We start from the raw sequence: 26561 nt of genomic DNA on the forward strand, positions 1-26561 counted from the left end.
ATCTTCTAGCCTTTCACGAGAAATCGAGCCATTGGGTTTGAAAGAAGATATTCCGGTCTTCTATTTAAGTCGATTTGTCGGAAAGCCATAATTTCTTCTCTATCACGAGACCGACCTTCTGATCTCCAGTACTAGGACGTCATTAACTCTTCTATATTTTTGTATCCAATTTAGAAACCAAAAAAAGAAAAAATCACCGCACCTTTGTATAACCCTTTGCTGCAGCAACGTGCAGCGCTGTTGCACCCGTCTTCGGATGTGGTCTATCAATTTCGGCAGCATCGCTGCGCAGCCATTTTTTGGCATCGGCCAGCATTTGTTGTTGTTCGGCTTGGCGGGCTTTGGCGCAATCAATTTGTTGTTCGGCCACCATTTTTTGCATGAAATCAATCATGGGCAAATGTTGGATGTCGACAGCCAAGTCCACGGCTAAATCACCATCGCTATTGACGGCAGCAACATCGGCACCATGCTCCACCAAATAGCGTGCTATGCTCACAAAGCTGCAAGAGAAAAAAAGGGGAAAATTAATAAATTATATAAATGGAGGGGAAAGGGAGGAGTTTAGTTTGTAGAAATGATATGAGATGGAAGAATAGTTTTGACATAATTATCAAAATATGGCTTTCGGAGTTATTGACAATTTTGAAAGCACTTTAGTCGATATTTTTTGCCTAGAAATTTTTTTAATTTGATTTTTTTTTTGTGAAATGAAAATATATGGTCTTTCTGGGATAGGAAAATTCTACAGTATATAAATTATATGGATTTAATTAGAGATGCATTGTTTTGATTTCTGAAGATGGATTCTAGGTTTTAGTAAATTGCGAAAGTAAACTAGTAGGGAAATTGTCTTATGCACTCCAGGCATAATGGACCTGATATACCCCTGTAGTGCTTAAAACCCCCCATCTTTAGGATAGCTAGCAAGACTAAAAAACGTTTGTAGTGTTGACACGAATCTTTCTAGGAAATGGCTACTAAAAGGGGTACTTTCGATCCAATTTATGAAAATATAATGGAAAATTTACAAATTGCCCTATATATCTCTCTCTTGAACCCCATTAATCCCATGATGTCCGCTGTAAGGGATAGCGTTGATGGCAATGTTACAGACACATCTGATGGTGAAATAATTCATAATTATGCAATTTTTGGTATTTCGTTTAAAGTTCTGAACTTTTGCTGTTACGGATGAGGGGATAGGGGAAACATTTGTTGTCGTTATTCTTCGTGTAATCCGTTTATTTGTTTGTTTTAGCCGCAAAATCGACAGACGAAAAGAAGAAGAGGAAGAAGAAAAAAAGAAGCAGAACAACAAATGTTTGGCACATATTTCGATATTTATGTATTTTGAATGGAATAGTGGGACCAGAGTGTGTGTGTGTTGGTGTGTGTTTGTGATACATACCCGCATGAGGCTGTGGCGTGCAGGGGTGTCCAACCTTCGTTGTCTTGTCTGTTTATATCGGCGCCTTGTTCCACCAGAAATTCGACCATTTCTAGATTATCATCGATGCAGGCCTGCAATGACAGCGGAAAAAGAGAAAAAAAGAAATACGAAATTAATATTTTCAAAACAAACAAATGCCAAAGAAAATCTCAATACATTTAAATAGAAAAAATTGTTTTTCAACAGACAATATCATATGCAGGTTGTTGTGTTTAGTTACATAAAATTCTAAGCATTTTGTTTTTCTTCCCTTTGAATTCGAACCGCTGCAACAATGTATTGTAAGCGGATTTGCTACTTAGCTATTAGCAAAGTCAAACGAATTGCAATCGCCAAACGATTCCGAAAAGGTGGACTGATGCCTCCGGAAAACCTACTTTTTGTAAATCAATCGAGAAAATTTTGGTTTTTTTGATTAAGGTTTTTTTAAATCCCGCAAAAATATTATTTTTAAATCCAAGCGAGAGCATTTTTTAAATCCATTCTTGTGAATATTTTTATACGCCCCTCCATATTATAATAAGGGTATATTAACCTTGATATTCCGTTTGGAATTCCTCGACCCTATAAAGTATATATATTCTTGATCAGCGTAAAATTCTATATCGATTTAGCGATGTCCGTGTCGTATCTGTGTGTGTGTCTGTCTGTTGTAATCACGCTATCTTTTGAACCAATTGTGATAAAAGATTACAAATCTGAACACATGTGTATTTTCCTCAGTAGGTAAATTTACTTCCAAAATTGACCATGTCTGTCCACGTAAAATGTGAAATAAGAGTCCGATTGTCTTCAAATTTTACACATCTCAACATTTTCATTAACACAAGATCTGGCGTGAGGAGGGAATATGTCGCCCTCTGGTACCTCCCCCACAACGGGTCAAAATTTTAAATAATTATATATTTCATAAAAAAGTGAAATAAGCCTTCCATTCTCCTCAAATTTCCCAAATGAAAAAACTGCAACAATCTTTACACTGCTGTGATTTCTAAGCCACTCGTCTGACTGCTGTGAAAATTATTCCAGTGACATCTCATTATATTTTTTTCAAGCGCACAAAAGCATTTTGGTGAGAATTTTCTAGAAAAAAAGTTATTCGTGATGGAATTCAAGCGTGATAGTGGGATTTCTTTATATTTGGCTGGAAAATCACAAGTGGCTATCGCCAGAGCACTCCAGCATTTAAATGTGAATAAGTCTTTTGTGTCTCGTACCATCGCTCGTTACGGTGATAATGATAGTGTAGCCCGCCGTCAAGGAAGCGGACGGAAGAAAACAGCAACATCAGCAGAAATGGTTCGAAAATTAAAGAAGCGACTTGATCGAAATCCTCGCCGCAGTGGCCGAAAAATGGCTTGTGAGCTGAACATATGGCAATATTTTATTCGGTAAATATTGAAAAATGAGCTCGGGGTAAAGCCATCAAAATTCCAAAGTGCAAGAACTTACTCCGCAACAGAAAAAAGTAGACTCAAAAGAGCTAAAGAATTGCTACGCTTAGCCGAAAGTGGTGAACTGTCGAAATTGGTTCGCTCCGATGAGAAAACATTCGTTATCCAGCAGTTTGTAAACAAACAAAATAATCGTGTTTACTTGCCAAAGATGTCAGCTGAAAATTTGCACCCTCGGTTGGCCACCAGAACTCAAGCGCCGGCCATGGTGATGGTGTAGGCCGCCATAACACCCGATGATCGCTCTCCGCTCGTATTAATCGACCTTGGCATCAGAAAAAATGCCGAATATTATAGCGAAAATATTCTGGAGGGTGTATTAATGACTTGGGCCCGTAAACATTTTGGCCGCAGATCTTGGATATTTCAACAGAACTCAGCACCTTCGCACTTAGCACGCGCCACCCAAGAATGGTTACAAAATGAGGTTCCTCGCTTCATTTCCGGCGCACAATGGCCACCAAAATCTCCGGATACCAATCCGTTGGACTATTGTGTCGGCAGTTTTTTGGAAAGCAAGGTTGGCACTTAAAAATACCAAACTGTTGATCACCTCAAGCATGCGCTTCGCCGGGAATGGGCCAAAATACCGCAGAGCAACATTCGGGTAGCGTGTGACGGTTTCATTGGCCATAATTCGTGCCAAAGGTGACCAATTCGAACAAATCTAAACTTATTCTAAAATTTAATGCTATTTCCGACACATTTTTGTTTCATTCAATAAAATTTAAAAATGTAAAAATTATAGGATTTGACATTGTTGCAGTTTTTATCTCACCCTGTATATCATAAAAAGCGAAATAAGCCTCTCATTCTCCCAAAATTTCCCAAATCCCAATATTTTTATTAACACAAGATATGATGTGAAGGTGGCAGATATCAGTCCAGTCTATGTGGTACTTCCCCCACAACGATTCAAAATACTGAATAGCTATGAAGTTCGTAAAACCCAAATGAACATCCGATTCCATTTTAAGCTCGGCACATCTCAAAATTTAAACTAACACAAGATCAGCTGTGAAAGTGGAATATATCGGACCAGTTTTTCTTGTACCTCCCCCATCATAAATCCTTCATTAAAAGCGAAATAAGTCTTGTCGATTGTCTTCAAATTTCCCAAATCCCAATATTTTTATTAATTCAAGATCTGTTGTGAAGGTGGGGTATATCGGCCCACTCGTTTATTATTATTATTATTATTATTATTATTATTATTATTATTATTATTATTATTATTATTATTATTATTATTATTATTATTATTATTATTATTATTATTATTATTATTATTATTATTATTATTATTATTATTATTATTATTATTATTATTATTATTATTATTATTATTATTATTATTATTATTATTATTATTATTATTATTATTATTATTATTATTATTATTATTATTTTATTATTATTATTATTATTATTATTATTATTATTATTATTATTATTATTATTATTATTATTATTATTATTATTATTATTATTATTATTATTATTATTATTATTATTATTATTATTATTATTATTATTATTATTAGTATTATTATTATTATTATTATTATTATTATTATTATTATATTATTATTATTATTATTATTATTATTATTATTATTATTATTATTATTATTATTATTATTATTATTATTATTATTATTATTATTATTATTATTATTATTATTATTATATTATTATTGTTATTATTATTATTATTATTATTATTATTATTATTATTATTATTATTATTATTATTATTATTATTATTATTATTGTTATTATTATTATTATTATTATTATTATTATTATTATTATTATTATTATTATTATTTTGTTGTTGTTGTTATTATTATTATTATTATTATTATTATTATTATTATTTTGTTGTTGTTGTTGTTATTATTATTATTATTATTATTATTATTATTATTATTATTATTATTATTATTATTATTATTGTTGTTGTTGTTGTTGTTGTTGTTGTTGTTGTTGTTGTTGTTGTTGTTGTTGTTGTTGTTATTATTATTATTATTATTATTATTATTATTATTATTATTATTATTATTATTATTATTGTTATTATTATTATTATTATTATTATTATTATTATTATTATTATTATTATTATTATTATTATTATTATTATTATTATTATTATTATTATTATTATTATTATTATTATTATTATTATTATTATTATTATTATTATTATTATTATTGTTGTTGTTGTTGTTGTTGTTGTTGTTGTTGTTGTTGTTGTTGTTGTTGTTGTTGTTATTATTATTATTATTATTATTATTATTATTATTATTATTATTATTATTATTATTATTATTATTATTATTATTATTATTATTATTATTATTATTATTATTATTATTATTATTATTATTATTATTATTATTATTATTATTATTATTATTATTATTATTATTATTATTATTATTATTATTATTATTATTATTATTATTATTATTATTATTATTATTATTATTATTATTATTATTATAAGGTTTTCTATAATAAAATATCTTAAAAAGTCTAAAAAACCCTTTAAAAGACATCCTGGCTTTGGATTTTTAGAAGAAGACGTTCACTAGGTCATCTGTCTGTAGAAGAAGAAGAAGTTTGGAATATCTTCTCTTTATAGCAAAACATTTTTTTGTAGTTTTCCTATATATTTTCTAATTTGAAACCTTTGAAACCTTGACATTTACTACCATCATCGGACCAATGATGGTCATCATCATCAGTACCGTGCCCTTAGCAAAGGCGTAAACAATTCATCATTTTTCATTGACGCTTCAACTGGAACACGCTTTTTGACGACGATGTTGTTGTTGCTGTTGTTTTGCATCGATATCAAAATAACGTCATAAAAACGCCAATCTCTTTCCCTTTAAATAGACAAACTAACATTTAGTTACTTGCAATCGATCGATCGATGGAGAACAAATACGAAAAAAAAACGCTTATCTAAACTCCATTTCAATTGGCAATTTTGTAACAACAAAAACGACAACAACAACAACAGAGCAAAGCGTATAACGTCGAATTGCATCCCCAACACAGAACTGTTTTTGTGGCTGGCTGACAGGTATATGGACGTCATTTGAATGAAAACAAACCGGCCAGCAGCGGCAGGCAGGCAAACAGCCAGCAACAATGCCAAAAAACCACATAACACGCGGTGGTGTTTTAGCAACAGGCTTGACTCGCTGACGGTCCGGCTGACTGCTCGCTTATTCGCTCGACCGGCCTGGTGGCATAGGGTGTAAAATAGTGGTGAATAGGAAAATATAGTAATAATAATAAAGTGCAAAAAATAACAACAACAACGCGAACTGATCGATGTAAACAATACCCCGATATAGCTGGCAAATGCCGACAAAATAATCTATGGGGACAGCAATGGGAGGATCGTCGGGGGGATTGGAAATTTATAAATATTTCTTATTTAGAATTTGATCGCTAAATTCAAAACAGCAAAAAAATGCATTTGCCCCTTATGGCGGCTGCTGGGCCGAAAGTGGAGCTGTTGTTCAGCTGACAGACACAGAAAAAAACAGACTGAGTGGCAGGGAACACGAGTTGCTGCTGCCGCTGTTGGCTGTAGCTGTGGTTTTTCACCACCACCCAGCGGCTGCAGCAGCAGCTGGGCCTGTGGCTTCACCGATCGCACACATAACATACATCACTTCAGAATTAAAGTTTCCGCTCAAAAAAATTTTCGATGATATCATCCATCCAACGGCGGTTGGGTTGCCTACCAACCCAACAAAAATACGATCGCCACCACCGTCACCCAACCCCCAAAGGCAGTGATTCTTTATCTCTGCGTATTACTCACGGTTTTGGTGGAGACCTTCTTTCTCCAATTGGTGCGAAATCAAAGGGGAGGGGTGGGGGAGGTGAGGGGAAAACATTGTCTGATATCACATATCATAAAAAAAAGTTTTGCCGTCGTTCGAATAACGTAATTAATGTAAATATATTATTTCACATTGTTTCAAAATAAAACACACAAGGAGGAAAGCGTCGGCAGTTTTGGAACCAAAAAAGAAACAACTTGAGCTTGTCAATTTTAAAAGAATATTTTCAGACCTGTTGTTGAGCTTGAGACTATTTTAAATCTTAATTTCGTGAATTTTTCAAAAATGTTAAACACATTATTTTCAAATCTGTGCAAGCTTATAAATATTTGAAAAAATATTTTTAAGCCTCTACCAAACTCGTCGATTTTTTACAAATTATTTTCAAATGCTTGTCGAGCACGTAGCTTTTTAAAAAAATTGTTTCTAGCCTCTGTAGAGATCGGACCTGGACAGATGTCATAGGCTGTAGTATCCATTACGAACTTCTAATACCAAATTTGAAACAATTCCGATGAATAATGTCGCAAAATCATTAAATACCGAATATCGGGAGGTGCCGTTATTTAAGGGCTATACGAAAACGAGGACCTGCACAGACAATTTTCTGTCATAGGCTGTAGTATCCATTACGAACTTCAAATACCAAATTTGAAACAATTCCGGTAAATAATGTCGCTAAAATCATTAAAATACCGAAACGATGGACCTTCATGACCCATTTTCAATAACAAAAGTCCTGCAGATATAATATACATTTGAATAAAATTTTATCAAAATTTTACTTCATTTCGTTCAGAAGCCAGAGTGATTTCCACAGACATCGCTAAATTGACATAACATTTTATGCTAATTAAGAATATACAGGGTGAGATAAAAAACTGCAACAAAGTCAAACGCCATAATTTTTACATTTTTTAAATTTTACTGAATGAAAGCAAAACATGTCGGTAATAGCATCAAATTTTACAATAAGTTTAAATTTTTTCGAATTGGTCACATTTGGCACGAATTATGGCCTTCAGACGGTCAATGAAACCCGAATGTTGCTCTGCGGTATTTTGGCCCATTCTCGGCGAAGCGCTTGCTTGAGGTGATCGACACTTTGGTATTTTTTAGTGCCAACCTTGCTTTCCAAAATACTCCAGACACAATAGAGAGATTTTGGTGGCCATTGTGCGCTGGAAATGAATCGAGGAATCTCATTTTGTAACCATTCTTGGGTGGCGCGCGCTGAGTCCTGTTGGAATGTCCAAGGTCTGCGTGCCCAAGGCTTTAATACACCCTTCAGAAAGTTTTAGCGATAATATTCGGCATTTATTCTGATACCAGGTCGATTAATACGAGCGGAGAGCGACCATCGGGTGTTATGGCGGCCCACACCATCACCATGGCCGGCGCTTGAGTTCTGGTGTCCAACCGAAGTTGCACATTTTCACCTGACCTCTTTGGCAAGTAAACACGATCATTTTGTTTGTTTACAAACTGCTGGACAACGTATGTTTTCTCATCGGAGAAAACCAAATTCGGCAGTTCACCACTTTCGGCCAAGCGAAGCAACTCATTAGCTCTTTTGAGTCTATTTTCTTTCTGTTACGGTGTAAGTTCTTGCACTTTTTGGAATTTCAATGGTTTACCCCGAGCTCATTTTTCGATATTTGCCGAATGGAATTCTGCGATATGTTCAGCACATGAGCCATTTTTCGGCCACTGAGTCGCGGGTTTCGATCAAGTCGCTTTTTTTACTTTTCGAACCATTTCTGCTGATGTTGCTGTTTTCTTCTGTCCACTTCCTTGACGTCGGGCTACGCTACCAGTATCACGGTAACGAGCGTTGGTAGTGGTTGGAAAATTCTCACCAAAATGCTTATTTACGCTTGTAAACAATATAATGAGCTGTCACTGGAATAATTTTAACATCTGTCGGACGAGTGACTTATAAATGACAGCAGTCTGAAGTTGGATGCAGTTTTTTCATCTCATCCTGTATATCTGCGAACCTCTTGGTACCTCACCTACATATAGTCACAATATTTAATACGTTTATCTGTCATAACTTACGAAACAAGTCAACTATAAATGTCCGATTTTCTTGTAATTTTGTCCATACCAATTTTTTTTATCTGTATTAGACGAAGTATGGAAATGGAATACTTCGTTCGAATACATCTGGTACCTCACGCCCATTTTTCAATATATCCCAGCCACCATTAAGCTTGTGGATTTTTTTTAGAAAATATTTTTTATGTTCTATTTGAACTCGAAAATTTTTATGATTTTTTTTAAATAATCTATAAACACTATTGAGCTGGTGTATTTATTTCTATATTTATATTCTTAAAAAAGATCATGGATTCTCAAAAAAAATTTTTTGGAGTGGATTTTTTTCGTTTTTTTTTTTTTTTTTTTTTTTTTTTTTTTTTTTTTTTTTTTTTTTTGAATATTTTAAATAACTCACTTGCGGTTTTTATTTTTTATAAATATTTGTGAAATATTTTGAGCTCGTGGATTTAAAAAAATGCCTCCATTGAATTGTAGTTGTCTTTTGAAAAACTTGTTTTCTGAGGCTTAAATAACAAAATAAAAATAGAATTTCTTTATGTAAAACCATTGTTAGGCCGTCATACCCATTAGTTGGGTTTAAACAAAAAGAATATGCTTTTGGATATTTGTGTTTTTGGAGGTGTATTCTTAACGAATTTTCAATAGATAACGGTGGCCCATCAACAACAACAACAGCCATCTTCTTCTTCAAGAGTCATTTGTTATCGCCATTCATATTGAAATTTAGGTTTTTTTTTGTTTTGTTTTATCTCTACCATTTTGACTGATTAAATTGTTTATTTTGTAATTGGTTTTTTTTTTTTTTTTTTTTTTTTCCTTTTTTGAAGTGAAAAACTGTTATATATTTATTGATATAATAATTTATAAATAATATTCTGTATGGTAAGCAAACATTGGTTTGCAAAAAGGTTTTGTGTTTCCCGAATCGATTTTTTTCTTCGGAAGCAAATAGTAATATTATGGAAACATAATATTGCTATCTCCAAGAACATCTTCACGTGGATCTGAAAATTTTTTTTCATAGAAATTAATTTGATACCTGATACTAGAAACTCAAACAGTTTTTTTCTATGAAAAAAATAATAAATATTTACTTCCGCAAAAGTCCATCCACATGATATTCATTTATAACTACAAACTAATTGAGCAGTTAAAATCATATACCGGGTGAGATGAAAAAACTGCAACCAAATTCAGACTGTTGTCATTCCTAAGCCACTCGTCCGACAGCTGTTAAAATTATTCAAGTGACAGCTCATTACATTGTTTACAAGCGTACAAAAGCATTTTGGTGAGAATTTTCCAGAAAAAAAATTATTCATGATGGAATTTAAGCGTGATAGAGTGATTTCTTTACATTTGGCTGGAAAACCAAAGGGGGTTATCGTTAGAGCACTCCTGCATTTAAATGTGAATAAATCTTTTGTGTCTCGTACGATCGCTCGTTACAGTGATACTGGTAGCGTAGCCCGTTACGTCAAGGAAGTGGACGGAAGAAAACAGCAACATCAGCAGAAATGGTTCGAAAATTAAAGAAGTGACTTGATTGAAGCCCGCGTCGCAGTGGTCGAAAAATGGCTTGTGAGCTCACCATATCGCAATATACCATTCGGCAAATATCGAATAATGAGTTCGGGGTAAAGTCATTGAAATTCCAAAAAGAGCAAGAACTTACATCGCAGCTGAAGGAAAATAGACTCAAAAGAGCTAAAAAGTTGCTTCGCTTGACCGAAAGTGGTGAACTGCCGTATTTGGTTTTCTCCGATGAGAAAAAATTCGTTGTCCAGCAGTTTGTAAACAAACAAAATTATAGTGTTTACTTGCCAAAGAGGTCAGCTGAAAATGTGCACCTTCGGTTGGCCACCAGAACTCAAGCGCCGGCCATGGTGTTGGTGTGGACCGCCATAACTGCCGATGGTCGCTCTCCGCTCGTATTATTCGACCATAGCATGAGAACAAATGGCGAATATTATCGCGAAAATATTCTCGAGGGTGTATTGAAGCCTTGGGCATGTAAACTTGATGTGTGCTGCCATAACAGCCGATGGTCGCTCTCGGCTCGTATTAATCGATAAATGTTGAATATTATCGCGAAAATATTCTTGAAGGTGTATTAAAGCCTTGGGCACGCAAACTTGTTGGCCGCAGACTTCGGACATTCCAACAGGACGCAGCACCTTAGCAATTAGCACGCGCCACCCAAGAATGGTTACAATATGAGGTTCATCGCTTCATTTCCAGCGCACAATGACCACCAAAATCTCCGAATTCCAAACCGTTGGACTATTGTGGGCAAGGTTGGCACTAAAAAATACCAAAGGTCGATCACCTCAAGCAAGCGCTTCGCCGGGAATGGGCCAAAATACCGCAGAGCAACATTTGGGCAGCGTGTGACGGATGCATTGGCCATTTGAAGGCCATAATTCGTGCCAAAGGTGATGAATTCGAATAAATCTAAACTTATTCTACAATTTGATGCTACTTCCGACATTTTTTGCTATCATTTAATAAAATTAAAAAAAATGTAAAAATTATGGCGTTTGACTTTGTTGCAGTTTTTTTTATCTCACCCTGTATAGCTACAACTTAATTGAGCCTTTAAAATCATCTTCAGTTCGAAGAAGAAAAATGAAAATCCAAAAAACAATCTCTTTGATCTTGCCGATCGACATACAGAAATACACATGACTACTATAAATACGCAAATTTCCAATAATCAATAAATATTCGAAAAAAAATAAAAATTGTATCACTCGCACTGACAGAGTCAGTTGCCAAAATTAACATTTTCATTAAGGCAATCAAAAAAATAGAACATTTTCCAAAATGAAACAAAAAATCGAACATATGGACAGCAATATGTAATTGTAAGTCAATTGTGTGGATATTAACCCATTTAAAATTGACAAAAAATATTGAAAAATGACCTTCAGGCTTTTCTATCGATTTTTTTAAATTTTTCCTATTTTTTGATAATTCAAACTCAACGAAGAATAGATACAAAGTATTCACAATTCGTGGTAAGAGTTAGAAGGTTATACAATTTTGTTGTTGCAAAATGGTCAGACTTTATCCCTTTATTGTTGTTTTTATAAAAACAACGTTTGTTTATTAGTGGAGAACGATGGTAATGTTTACCAGGGGGTAAGGCAGGGAATACCTAGGTTTCGGAAAGAGCCACCAATCCTCATCAGTTCCTTTATCTGGGATATTCTCCCCAGAAGTTATTTTAAAAATAACTTCTATGACAAAAAACATTTTTATACAATTTTTAAAAAATCCTCATTTTAAAAATAAAAAAAATCTCATTTCATTTTTTTTTTTTTTTTTTTTTTTTTTTTTGGGAAGAACTTACAACTCTCCTTCTGTTTATTTCCTCAACTTAATTTTTAATTGGCAAATTTACTGCTTTCAATCCAAGATGATTGTTCCTTTTCTTTTTTGGTTCTCAAAGGGTTGCAGCAATAAGGAAAAATTATCACAAATAAAAACGATGTTCTTTTTCCAAAGAGAAAATAAAAAAAAAAAAACAAAAAAAAATCTGGACAACTGCCAATTAATTAATTAAACAAATCCGAAACAGAAACATGAATATCTACATGGGATTTTTGTTGTTGCTGTTGTTGCTTTCTGCAAAATGGATACATGACCTCCCACATGCGAATTTATACAAATAATTGAGGATGAATTCATCAGCAGGAGACATGATTTGTTAAAAACAGAAAAAAAAAAGAAAACCATTTAACAAATTATAATAATTACAAATTTGTTAAAAACAGGAAGAATTTAGCACACTTAAACTTCCCTTGGACATAGTATTCAAAAAAAAAATATTAAAAACAACTGAGAAAATATTAAATTCGGCCGGTCCGAACTTTTGATACCCTCCAAAATTGGGTAGAAAAAACATTTTTATATAAAAGTATCTGAATTCAAATGTGTTCCACTTTAAACCCCAAACACCAGTAAGATCATTCGGATAATGGCGTTAATCTTTTCAAAAAACAATAAAATGGCTGAGGCCATTATATTAAGGGCCATACCAAAACGAGAACCTCTATAGGCAATTTTATATTTCAAGGATAGTCATCTACCAAGTCTTCTTAAATACCTAATTTAAAACAATTTCGTGCGTAAATGTGACTAGGATTATGAAAATACCGAATATCGGTAGCTATCGTTATATACGTTATACACGCTATACGAAAACGTGGACCTGTCAAACTATCTTCCGCCACAGGAGCTAGAACCCATTATGACCTACAAATACTAAATTTTAGACAAATACGTGGGGAAATGTGGCACAAATCATTAAACTACTGAATATCGGAAGTAAGTCAGATGGAGGCTATACAAAACGTGGACATATGTATACTATGTTCCGCCACCGGACCTAGAACCCATTACGAACTACAAATAGCAATTTTTAGACAAATCCGTGGAAAAATGTGGCAAAAATCATCAAAATGCCGAAAATCGGGAGGTACCGTTATAAGTGGGGGGGCAATACCAAAAAAACGTGGACCTATACATACATACATTTCGCCTAAAATTTTATGCTGATCATTAATAAACAGGTTCTGATGAAAAAACTGCAGCAAATTTCAGACTGCTATCATTTCTTTGCCATTCGTCTGACAGCTGTTAAAATGATTCCAGTGACAGCTCATTATATTGTTAACAAGCGTACAAAAATATATTCTTGAAAATTTTCCAGACCAAAAAGTTATTGGTGATGGAAGTCAAGCGTGATAGTGCGATTTCTTTTTATTTGGTTGGAAAACCACAAGTGGCTATCGTTAGAGCACTCCAGCATTTAAATGTGAATACAACTTTTGTGTCTCGTACCATCGCTCGTTACCGCAATAATGGTAGCGTAGCCCAAAGTCAAGGAAGTGGGCGGAAGAAAAAAGCAACATCAGCAGAAATGGTTCGAAAAGTAAAGAAGCGACTTGATCGAAACCCGCGTCGCAGTGGCCTTAAAAATGGCTCGTGAGCTGAACATATTCGGCAAATATTCAAAAATGAGCTCGGGGTAAAGCCAATTCCAAAAAGTGCGAGAACTTACACCGCAACAGAAAAAAATAGACTCAAGAGAGCTTAAGAGTTGCTTCGCTTGGCCGAAAGTGGTGAACTGCCGAATTTGGTTTTCTCCGATGAGAAAACATTCGTTGTCCAGCAGTTTGTAAACAAACAAAATTATCGTGTTTACTTGCCAAAGGGGTCAGATGAAAATGTGCACCTACGGTTGGCCACCAGAACTCAAGCGCCGGCCATGGTAATGGTGTGGGCCGCCATAACAGCCGATGGTCGGTCTCCGCTCGTATTAATCGGCCGTAGCATCAGAAAAAATGCCGAATATTATCGCGAAAATATTCTGGAGGGTGAATTAAAGCCTTGAGTACATTTTGCCCGCAGACCTTGGACATTCCAAGCGGACTCAGCACCATCGCACTCAACACGCGCCACCCAATAATGATTACAAAATGTGGTTCCTCTCTTCATTTCCAGCGGACAATGGTTACAAAAATCCCCGGATACCAATCCGTTGGACTATTGTGTCTGGAGTATTTTGAAAAGCAAAGTTGGCACTAAAAAATACCAAAATGTCGATCACCTCAAGCAAGTGCTTCGCCGGGAATGGGCCAAAATATCGCAGAGCAACATTAGGGAAGCATGTTACGGTTTCATGGGCCTTTTGAAGGCCATAATTCGTGCCAAATGTGAGCAATTCGAAAAAATCTAAACTTATTCTAAAAGTTGATGCTATTTCCGACATTCGATAAAATTTAAAAAAAAAATGTAAAAATTTCGGCGTTTGACTTTGCTGCAGTTTTTTATCTCACCCTGTACCAAATTTGAAGGACTTGTTTCTAGGATGAATTGCTAAGATTCCGTTTATTGGGCTGATATTAGCCATTTGGTGCACAATAAATCTGATATCGGATAAGTATATATAGAGGGTTGCCCATATTCGACGGACCCATCTGGCAACGCCATAACAGAGATGTCACATCGCTTAATGACATACCGCGTTTGAAGCGTCAGTCCAAGCAGATTTTTACCATGAATCAATACACGCCACGCCAGCGAGCGGCCGAGAATATCGCTGCCGTATGAGCCAGTGTTGAGAGGTGTCCAAGAACATCCCAAAAACGCCGTTCTCAGCAGTTGGGCATGGCTCGGTCCACTTTACAACGGATTATTCGCATTGATTTGCATTTGTTCCCGTACAAAATTCAATTGACACAAAGAATGTTGCCTACGGACAAGCCTCGTCGATTGGAATGGGCCCAAAGGTCCGTCGAATATGGGCAACCCTGTATGGAAGCTATATCCAAGTCTGATCCGACCTCTTGACAGAGGTATTTTTGGGCTGTGTCTGATATCTTGTACCAAATATTGTTCTTGTGAACAGCATATTATGCATGTGAGGGACTTTCTAGGCGGAATTCGTTAGGAAATGGAGCAATACACTTCATTTGGATTGATATGGGCCATCTGGTGCACAATCAATCCGAAATCGTTTTAAAATATATATGATAGCTACATCTAAATTTAAACCGATTCTCACCAATTTCAATTGGGTTCTTCCTAGAGCCAAACAAATGTTCTTTGGAAAATTTCAGCTAAATCTGATAATAAATGCGACCTGCATTGTTTTGGACAGACGAATAAAAAATATATATTTTTTAATATATAGTTTCTAAAAATCCACGAGCTCAACAGGGTTTCCCAACAATGTCCTGTTTTTAAAGAGATTGCCCAGCTCAACAGAGGTTTTAGAAAATCATTTCAACTTTTTTTCTGCCAAAGTTTTATACAACTTCATTCAAAACATTTAAATACAAAAAATTTTCTTATATAGCCCATAAGAGAGCCAACACCAATTGTTCCGCAACGTCGCCTGCTTTTGCATTTCTTTCTAATGCTTTGCATTACACATTTTTTTCTACACAAAAAGAAAATGCCAACATGTAAACTAATGAAGAAGACGAAATCAATGCTCGCTGCTAATTCGTTTATAGCATAATAATAGATACTCGCAACAACAACAACAAAAACACAACAAACAAAAAATGCGCCAATATTATACATAAATTAAGCAATAGCCAGCTAGCCAACCAACCAACCAACTAGCTAGCTAGCATTGACCAGCAAAAAGCTTTTCTTTTCTATGTTTTGTTATTGTCCGTCCGTCCGTCTGTCTGTCTGCGTGCATTTCTTTCTTTCTATCTTCCCATTTAGCGCGATGGCTATTTACAAAACACACAAAAAAAAGAAAAATTGTATCTATAGAAAATCAAATTGAAAATGTTATTCACCTTAGGGGTCCGCCGTCGTATGCACCACCTCGGAACAATCAAAACACGAAATGGGCAAGAAGGAGAATGCCTAGAGGGGGCAAGGCGGTAGTAGAGAAAAGGAAACCCATGAAATCGAAACGTTAGGCAAATTGATAACACAGACAAGGGCAATCGAAAATGTCATTTGGTTTAGATCTTAAAGAGATTTTTCAATTTGTGTTAGAAGGACTATAAAAGCCCATAGCTAGGATATTTTTGCAGGACATCAATGTGGCAATTTTCGGAAAAGTACAAAAATGGATTTTTTTTAAATTTAATCGAAAAATCCAGAGAATAAACAAAACAAGTTAAAAAGTATCAGTCGGTTTCACCGACAGATGTATACCCTCAGCCAATGTTAAATTATATAAATATAATTTGATTTCTGTTTTGATTATGCAAATATTTGAACCTCTATGGAGTAGGTTCTGACGGAATGGGGCTATTGTCTGAAGGAATGGGAATATTGTCCTATCGGACCTAAATAATGCGACGTTCCATGTTTGGACTATACTGGTTACTTCCTTCAATTCATATCAGATATTTGATAATTTTTAGAAAATGTTAAAATGTGCGTAGGTTACCAGATATAGCGACGGAAGTATTCCATTTTCATACTTCATCTAATACAGATCAAAATTACAAGAAAATCGAACATTTATATTCAATTTTATGTGAAATCATAAATTCCATATTCCTCTCAGCTCTCTGGTTGAGAGAAATATTTAGATATAGCAAGTTCTAAAGAATCGATGACTTGTTTCGCAAGTTATGACAGATTAAAGTGTTATACATTGTGACCCTTTGTGGGTGAGGTACCAGATGGGGTTCGCAGATATATATCATGCGCACAACAAATCTTGTGTTAGCAAAAATGTTTGTATGTGTGAAATCTGAAGAAAGTTGGATGCTTATTTCGCTATCTTTGAGCGTTTTGTTTTTAAAAATCCTAAACCCTATGTGGGGAGGGGTACCAGAGGACAGATCTTGAGTTGACGGAAATATTGAGATGTACCAAGTTTGATTGGAATCGGACATTGATTTCGCGTTTTACAAGCTTCATGGATATTCAAAATGATTACGCATTGTGGGGGAGGTACCAGAAGAAGTGGATCGATATATCCCATCTTCACAGCAGGTCTTGTGTTTGTGAATATAATGGGATGTGTGAAATATGAAGAGAACCGAATGTTTGTTTTGGATATTATAATCGTTATGGTAATTCAAAACTTTGACACTTTGTGGGGTAGGGCCAGAAAGAGTTTTCCGATTTCTACCATCTTTTTTAGGGCCAGAAAGAGTGTTCCGATCTCTGTCATCTTTATAACAGATCTTGAGTTGATGGAAATATTAAGATGTACCATGTTTGAATGGAATCGGATGTTAATTTCACGTTTTATAAGCTTCATGAATATTTAAAATTTTGACCCTTCGTGGGGGAGATACCAGAAGAAATAGTCCGATCTCTACCATCTTTGTAACAGATCCTGTTTTGGAAAAAATATTGAGATGTACCAAGTCTGAATGGAATCGGATGTTAATTTCAAGTTTTATGAGCTTCATGGATATTCAAAATGTTGACCCCTTGGTGGGGAGGTAACAGAAGGAGTTGACCGACATATTCCATCTTCACACCAGACCTTATTAAAGATGTTGTGATGTATGTATTTTGAAGACAAACGGACTCTTATATCATACTTTTTATAAAATATATAATTATTTTGAAAGATATAATTATTCAAAATTTTGAACCTTTGTGGGGAAGGTACTTGATGGAGTGGACGGATATTGTCCATTTTCACACCTGACCTAGCATTGATGCAAATATTATAATATGCAAAGTTGGAGCAAATTCGAATTATCCTTTCTCTTTCTTTACAGTAAATTGTTTTCTTTGAAAAGTTCAACCTTTTGTGGGAAAATACCAGAAGGAGTGCAACAATATATTCCTTCTCCGAACTCGATCTAATTTTGATAATAATATTACGATGTACCAAGTTTGGACCACATCGGATACTCTCTTTGAGAGTTATCATACACACCAGCCAGCCAGACAGATATTTAAAATTTTGACCCCTTGTGCCTTGTGGGGGAGGTAGCAGAAAGAATGACCTACAATTCCATATTCGCGCCAGACCTTGGGTTAAAACAATTTTGTAAGATGTGTAATTTGAAGATAATCGGACTCTTTGTAAGGGAGGTACTTTATGAAGTGGGGGATTGTCCATTTTCGCACATGACTTAGCATTGATTCAAATTTTTGGACTTGCAAAGTTGTAGCAAAATCGGATTATCATTTCTCTTTTTGTACAGTAAATTATTTTCTTTGAAAAGTTCGACCTTTGGTGGGAAAGGTACCAGATGTAATGGGCCTATTTTGTCCTTCTCCGAACTCGATCTAAGTTTGGTAAAAAATTTTAATTTCAAGAGTTATCGTGCGGACAAGCCAGACAGACGGACACCGCTAGATCGACTCCAAATGTCCTGAAACGGATTTGGTCCAAAGAGACATAGAGTTTAAACCTGATATTTCGACTAGGCACGGTTTGACCGTATCTAATGATATATACCCTCTCTAGCCATATAGCTGAGGGTATAACTAGCCATATGGCTAAGGGTATAAAAAATGTGTTATATTGGCGATATTGATTCAGATTAGAAATTTGGTTAAGAACATTTCCTCTTTTAACACGTTGGGTCCAAAACTTACTTTACTTTCCTATGAAACGTACATTTTCAAATACTAGCTAAGAGGCTGATTTGTAGGTAGTTACTGATGGCAAAAAAACAAAGGCGTTAATAATCATTTTTTTTTTTTTTTTTTGGAAAATATTTTTTTCGAAATCTGCGATTGCAGGGCTCATAATAATCTTTAAGTTCTCCCTAAAAATCTATATCAAAATAGTCTCGAAAATATTCTTGACAACAATATACCTTCCTTATGCATTACCAAGGCGCAAAAAATAATGACAATATAACTTCTGCTTTACAAGCAGGAAAAAAAATTGTGGCAACATCTTCTGCATTAGCAGCATAAGACATAATAGGGTTTTCCCAAATATGCGAGACAAATAAAAAACCAATTTTTTCCATTACCAAGTAAGCAACGATGACAAAGAATATTCATGACCGACTGCAAAACCTAATGCTCTTAATACAAAAAAAGAAAATGTATTGTTTAAATTTTGTTTGTAACAAGTCTTATAATTTCCTCCTTTCTGTGACATGTCTAAATACGGGTTAAAATGCTGATTTGTAGGTAGTTACTGATACCTTAAACTACTTACTAAATAATGGGTTCTATATTATCTCGTAATTAGCTTTTTGCAGTATAAAGATACTTTTGAAAATATTTTTTTTCCGATACCTATATAAAATTTAAATTATAAGAAAAATCTATATCAAGGCTAGGCAAAGAGCATGGTAGAAATACCAGGTAGCAACATAGGCGAAATTTACAACAAAGCAACTTTTTTGGAAACTTGATATGTCAAAGTTGTAGTCAGGGCGAATTGATTTGAAGTACAAAATTTGGGGCAAATTGTTTTTCCAATCAAAATATTGAATTAAAATTTTTCAAAATTGTTGTTTTTTCTATTACAAAAGCAATTATTCAAAACTTCCAACATCGATTGAAAGTAATGCTAAAGCCGCTGCATATTGGTTTGATTGTAGCACGTTCAATACAACATTTTTGAAAATCACATAGACTGGAAATCGCCCATAATACATAGTTTCCAGCGCGCCAACGAAGGACATTTGCGATAATAGATGTCCAATCGTTGTTATCTCTTCATCATGCTTACACAGCCTGCAGTCTTGGTAACGTTGGCAACGTTGATTTCATATTCAACAGCCATAATGTTCTTTACAAGAAAATATCCAGAAAATTAGTTTTGATGCTTTAAAATTAGGTTTTGTGGTGGTTCTGGGGTGTAGCCTTTTTTCTTTTGCTACATCGTCAGCTTTCTCGCTGTAGTGACATGCTACCTAAAAGGTACTTTAGGTTATATTTACTCCTCAGGCTTACTTAAGATTTGGATCAAAGATTGCAGAAGATACAGGGGGCTGAGTCTACTGTGCGTCCACGCATATTATTTGCTTAGCTATGAAATGTATAGCAGACAGGAAGTTTTTTATGTATAGATAACTTTAATACATTCGAACAATTTGAAATAAAAAAATTATCTCAATATTTAATCACACCCCAAAAATTGCCAATGTTTTGTTCCCCAAACCAATCCAATATGCTTTGGAATCATTCACCTTTCACTGTTGAAGCCCTATAGTGTATAACATAGTTGAAAATCCGTACAAATAAGATAATGAAATTCCATGTATCGGTTTATCTCATATATTAAATTGATTCCCTGTTTCACTTATTTCAAATATCCACGAATTTTAGATCTCCATATTACATATGCCTACCATATGTTGAATATACACTCTTTCCCTCATACTCTATAAAAACGTAAAATCTCGATTTTCTATCAATAGCATTGTTAAAGTTTGAAATCATGCAACAATTTTCTTATGTGTAAATGAAGGCGAATTCAAATTACAACAATTTTTTGACATATCAAATTGATACCAGCTGGCCTGAAAGGGTTACCTTGTAATTCTACCATGGCAAAGAGTATCCCTTGGGATATCTGTGTGTTCACCAACACAACTTTAAAAAATAAATTGTTTTGAATTTTCTGTCAAATTGGTTTTGGGAGAATATTTAGTTTTATTCGAGCAGTCGATGTGTAAGGTGATGTCGGATATTTTTATGAATACACCGTAAGAAATATTGGAGCACATATTTGCGAAATTGTAAAAATTACGGCTGTTAATATTTATTTTTTGATTGATTTCTGTTTGACAGAATTTGTATAGGGATTCACATTTTAGGAGTAGGAGTTTAAATTAATTGTCCTTCTAAATTAGTAGACATTTTAATATCCCCCGATTTCTATGAAACGACATGTGCAGTCTTGGCCAAATTTAGGAAAAATAGCAAGATGTGAAGTTTATCATTCTGTTTGTAATTCACAGAAATAATCTTTAAGGAGCCAACGCAGGATATGAGTTTTTGAGTAAAATCAGAGTAAAATTCTACGACTATTTGCATATGTCTATATGTCAGCCATGGTAATCGGTATTACTTTTTAAAGGGTCAACTTAGATGGTTAGCATGTTATGTCCGAAACTATTAAACACAAATAACATCAAAATTATATAACATTTCTGAAAATGTTATCTTATATTTTTTTATATCATATTTGCATACCGCCTACCATAGTATGGAGGGTATATTAAGTTTGTAACACCTCGAAATATACATTTTAGACCCCACAAAGTATATATACTCTTGATCAGTATAAAATTCTACGTCGACTTAGCGATGTCCGTCCGTCCGTCTATCCGTCTGTGGAAATCACTCTAGCTTTCGAACGAAATGAAGTAGGTTAATAAAATTTTACTCAAATGTATATTACGTCTGCAGGACTTTTGGTATTGAAAATGGGCCATGTAGGTCCACGTTTTGGTATAGCCCTTATATATCGGTAACTCCTGATATTCAGTATTTTGATGATTTTAGCTACATTATTCACCGATTTTCTTTTAAGTTTCGCAGTTGAATATTGTAATGGCTTATGACAAAAATTGCCTATGCAGGTCTACGTCATCGTATAGACCCTAATATAACGGCTACATTCGGTATTTTAAAGATTTTAACATCTTTAACGGATTTTATTTATTTGAAAATTGCCAAATCCGTTCCAACCGTTGAAGGGTATTCAAAGTTCGGCCAAGCCGAACTTACAGCTTTTTGTTTTTAAAATGAATCATAATTGAAATAATTGTGCAAATATATCTCCGAATTGTCTGATCAAAATATTAATTTTTACCAACAAAGTTGTTTTGAAAACAGAAAATTTAAAGATAACTAATTATTTCTCACTGTGTAAAGAGGCGGAAAAAAACACTTGCAATATTTTGTTATTTCAAAACACATACAATCACAAAAAAATTTTGAGGCTCTCTGCCTAGCCCTGATCTATATCAATATATTCGATAGAATATTCTTGGCTTTTATAAGGTGTTTTTTTTTTTCTTGGAAAACCTGTGAAAAGTAAAGGTTGCATGCTCATCGTTGGCCAAAAAGTACAGGCGATGACAAACATAACCACTAACAAAACCATGACCTATTAAGTCGACGATGGACGATAATCAACAATTGTTCGAGTAGCATTGCATGCGTCCAATTTGCTTCTGATGTTGTTTTTCATGGGTGGTACTCAATTGTATTAGAGGCGAGCTGATATTTTAGAACAATAGAAGAGCGATAATTGACAAAAACTGTCACAAGGGATCTTTTTTTCAAATTTTCAAATGGGAAGAAAAAATTAACAATTATGAACATAACGGAAATGACAACATTTCTTTTCAATGGATTTGAAATTGTATTATAGCGAGTAGCTACTGAATTTAAAGAAAATATAATAGAGTAATTAGGGGTCTAATGAATTTTTTTTTCGAATTCAAAAAAATTATAATTTTAAGTGTTTTGTTCATAAAATGTGCATATATTTAAGGAAGTGCAATTGTCTTCGGTTTATATTAAATAATAGACTTTCATCCTCCTTTATCAGCAACAAAATTCCGAAGTTATATTGAGCATCTCATTCATAGTTTTTGAGTTCGTTGTTCTTAGGAATTTGTTCCTATAATGTCTTTCAAACCCTTTAGTTTTTCCACTGAAAAAAATGTCTTTTCTAGAAATTTGTTCGTAACATGTACAGATGTTTTAGGAAACCCTATATTTATAGTCTCAGCCATATGGCCTTATAGAAATAACGGTTTTAGACCCTAGATCTCTTTGGACCAAATCCGTTCCAGGATATTTGGAGTCGATCTAGTGATGCCCCCTCCCCCTTCCTTCTATCTGTCTGTCTGTCAGGCTGACTGGTGTGCACAATAACTCTCGAAGGGAGTATCCGATTTGGTTCAAACTTGGTACATCGTAAAATTATTGTCAAACTTAGATCGATTTTGGATTGATCCAAACCTTTAGGTACATCTCTCACAAAAGGTCGACATTTTAAAAAAATATATATTTCACTGCTCGGAAAGAGAAAGGGTAATCCAAATTTTCTCCAACTTTGTAAATCATAGTATTTGCATCAGTGCTAGTTTAGGTGTGAAAATGAATAATATCCGTCACACTCCATCAAGTAACTGCCCTACAAAGGGTCAATATTTTGAATAATTATAATTGCTATAAAATGTGATATGAATCCGATTGTCTCCAAATTACACACATCACAATATTTTTATTAACCCAAGGTCTGGTGCGAAGATGGAATATATCGGTCCCCCAAAGGGTTATAATTTCGAATATCTATGAAGCTCATAAAACGCGAAAAAAACATCCACTACCATTCAGACATGGTATATTTCAATATGGTATATTTCAATATTTCCATCAACACAAGATCTGTTTTAAAGATGGTAGATATCGGACAATTTCTTCTGGTAACTCCCCCACAAAGGATTAAAATTCTGAACAATCAAAGCAATCATAAAATCCGAATTAACCTTCCGGTTCTCTTCAAATTTCACACATGCCATTACAGGGTGAGATGAAAACTGCAACCAACTTCAGACTGCTGTCATTTCTAAGCCACTCGTCCAACAACTGTTAAAATTGATCCAGTGACAACTCATTACATTGTTTAAAAGCCTACAAAAGCATTTTGGTGAGAAATTTCCAGAGAAAAGGTTATTTGTGATGAAATTCAAGCGTGATAGTGGGATTTCTTTATATTTGGGTGGAAAGCCATAAATGGCTATCGTTAGAGCACTCCACCATTTAAATGTGTATAAATTCCGAATATTATCGAGAAAATATTCTAGAGGGTGTATTAAAGTCTTGGGCACACAAACATCAGACATTCCAACAGGACTCAGCACCATCGCATTCAGCACGCGCCAGCCAAGAATGGTTGCAAAATGAGGTTCCACGCTTCATTTACAACGCACAATGACCACTAAAATCTCCAAATACCAATCCGTTGGACTATTGTGTCTGAAGTATTTTGTATTTATTTTAAAATACCAAAGTGTCGATCACCTCAAGCAAACGCTTCGCCGGTAACGGGCCAAAATACCGCAGAACAACATTCGGGCAGCGTGTGACGGTTTCATTGACCGTTTGAAGGCCATAATTCGTGCCAAAGGTGACCAATTCGAACAAATCTGAACAAATTTTAAAATTTGATGCTAATTCTGACGTTTTTTTGCTTTCATTCAATAAAATTTAAAAAAAAAATTAAAAATTATGGGGTTTGACTTTGTTGCAGTTTTTTTTATATCACCTTGTATATGGTACCTCATGTATATTTCTACATTTTCCAAAAAATTACACATATCTCATATAAAGTATGGGAAGTAGACAATATAGTTCAAATATGGCACGTTGGTATATTTTTATCAGACTTAGGTCAGATACGAATTGGACAATATTGACCAACTGCTTCGGAACCTCCTCCATAAAGGGCCAACAGTTAGAATAATCATATCCCAAAGTCGGGGGTTTTGTTTTTTTTTTTTATTTTTAGGAAGTTGTTCATTAAATGTACATGTAATTTAAGAAAATTGTATTGTTTTTCAATAATATTCTTACTGTTATTAAGTTCATTGTGTTTAGGAATGTATATAGACTTTAAGAAACATTTTTGTTTTCTGTTTTAACTGCCAATTTTATAATTATTTTTATATTTTATGAATAATTTTCTTAAATTTTTGAACATTTTTCATAAATTCTCTAAAGTACTATTTACATAAAATATAACTCTTGAATATTGTCTCTCCTTTGCTCTCAACTCCTTGTAAATTTGTCTTCCGTTCATTTTTCCATTCATTCACCTCGCAAACAAAAATCCTCCACTTGGGAGAGGATAACATTTTTTGAGGTTAATAACTACTTTACTCAGCTAATCTCAGCCTCCTCAACTGCCACTAAGTGTGGCTGCTGATACAGGCTGCAAATGATGTCGGTTGGAGGCTTTCGTGTTTGGTAGTAGTTCGTTGAACAATTTGAGCATCAGCAAATTTTGATGGATTCAAACAAAGCAGAAAACGGCAACACAAAAAAAAAACAATAAAATGAAAAATATAAAAATATGTATAGACAATGTTCTGCTTCATGTGCAATTCACTGAACTATGTTATATAACATAACGTACATATGTCATACATACTAACAAGTACATCTAATGTTACCGACGCTGATGAGGAGGATGATGATGTTATGTATCAATCATGCGTGATGAAAAAATAATAATACAACTATTCATAGTTGTATGAACAAAAACAAAACAATAAACATGGAATTTTGCTTTTGTTTTAACATTGAAAATAATACATTTTTTTAATGTTTGCATTTATGTGTAGCTGCACAGAAAATTAGTTTAATATTTTTATGTTTTATTTGAAATTAGAAAAAAAAGTTTATATTTTTAATGAAAGAATGTTAATTCTTTATATAATTTTTTGGAATACATCGTCATTTTTGAATTTTTAACCATAATTGACATTGAATATTTTGAGGAGATTGAGGAGATGAGGCTCAATATTTAAATAACTGTAAAGGAATATTTTTAAAAAAATATACAGCGTGAGATGAAAAAACTGCAACCAACTTCAGACTGCTGTCATTTCGAAGCCACTCGTCGGCCGACAGCTGTTAAAATTATTACAGTGACAGCTCATTATATTGTTTACAAGCGCTCAAACGCATTTTGGTGAGAATTTTCCAGAAAAAAGTTATTCGTGATGGAATTTAAGCGTGATAGTGTAATTTCTTTATATTTAGCTATCGTTAGAGCACTCCAGCATTTAAATGTGAATAAATCTTTTGTGTCTCCTACCATCGCTCGTTACCGTGATACTGGTAGCGTAGCCCGACGCCAAGGAAGTGGACGGAAGAAAACAGCAACATTAGCAGAAATGGTTCGAAAAGTAAAGAAGTGACTTGATCGACTCGCGTCGCAGTGGCCGAAAAATGTCTCGTGAGCTGAACATATCGCAATATTCCATTCGGCAAATATTGAAAAATGAGCTCGGGGTAAAGCCATTAAAATTGCAAGAATTTACACCACAACAGAGAGAAAATAGACTCAAAAGAGCTAAAGAGTTACTTCGCTTGGCCGAAAGTGGTGAACTGCCGAATCGTGTTTACTTGCCAAAGAGGTCAGCTGAAAATGTGCACCTTAGGTTGGCCACCAGAACATAAGCGCCGACCATGGTGATGGTCGCCATAACAGCCGATGGTCGCTCGTATTAATCGACCGTGGCTCAGAATAAATGCCGAATATTATCG

At 34.3% G+C, this 26561-nt stretch overlaps 1 protein-coding gene across 14 annotated transcripts in view; it reads right to left on the bottom strand.

Annotated features, from left to right (window-relative positions):
• Positions 1-26561, bottom strand: part of LOC101890302 (protein phosphatase 1 regulatory subunit 12A) — a 154990-nt gene that overhangs the window by 96874 nt on the left and 31555 nt on the right. For all 14 annotated transcript variants that reach the window (XM_059131303.1, XM_059131301.1, XM_059131299.1 and 11 more), the window contains exons 3-4: positions 1412-1524; positions 203-503 (exon numbers count right to left, since the gene is read on the bottom strand). In XM_059131303.1, coding sequence (XP_058987286.1) covers positions 203-503; positions 1412-1524 — 414 coding nt within the window. The remainder of the gene's footprint in view (positions 1-202; positions 504-1411; positions 1525-26561) is intronic.

Source organism: Musca domestica, unplaced genomic scaffold (assembly GCF_030504385.1).
Source record: "Musca domestica strain aabys unplaced genomic scaffold, Musca_domestica.polishedcontigs.V.1.1 84, whole genome shotgun sequence".
Classification (NCBI taxonomy): Eukaryota; Metazoa; Arthropoda; class Insecta; order Diptera; family Muscidae; genus Musca; species Musca domestica.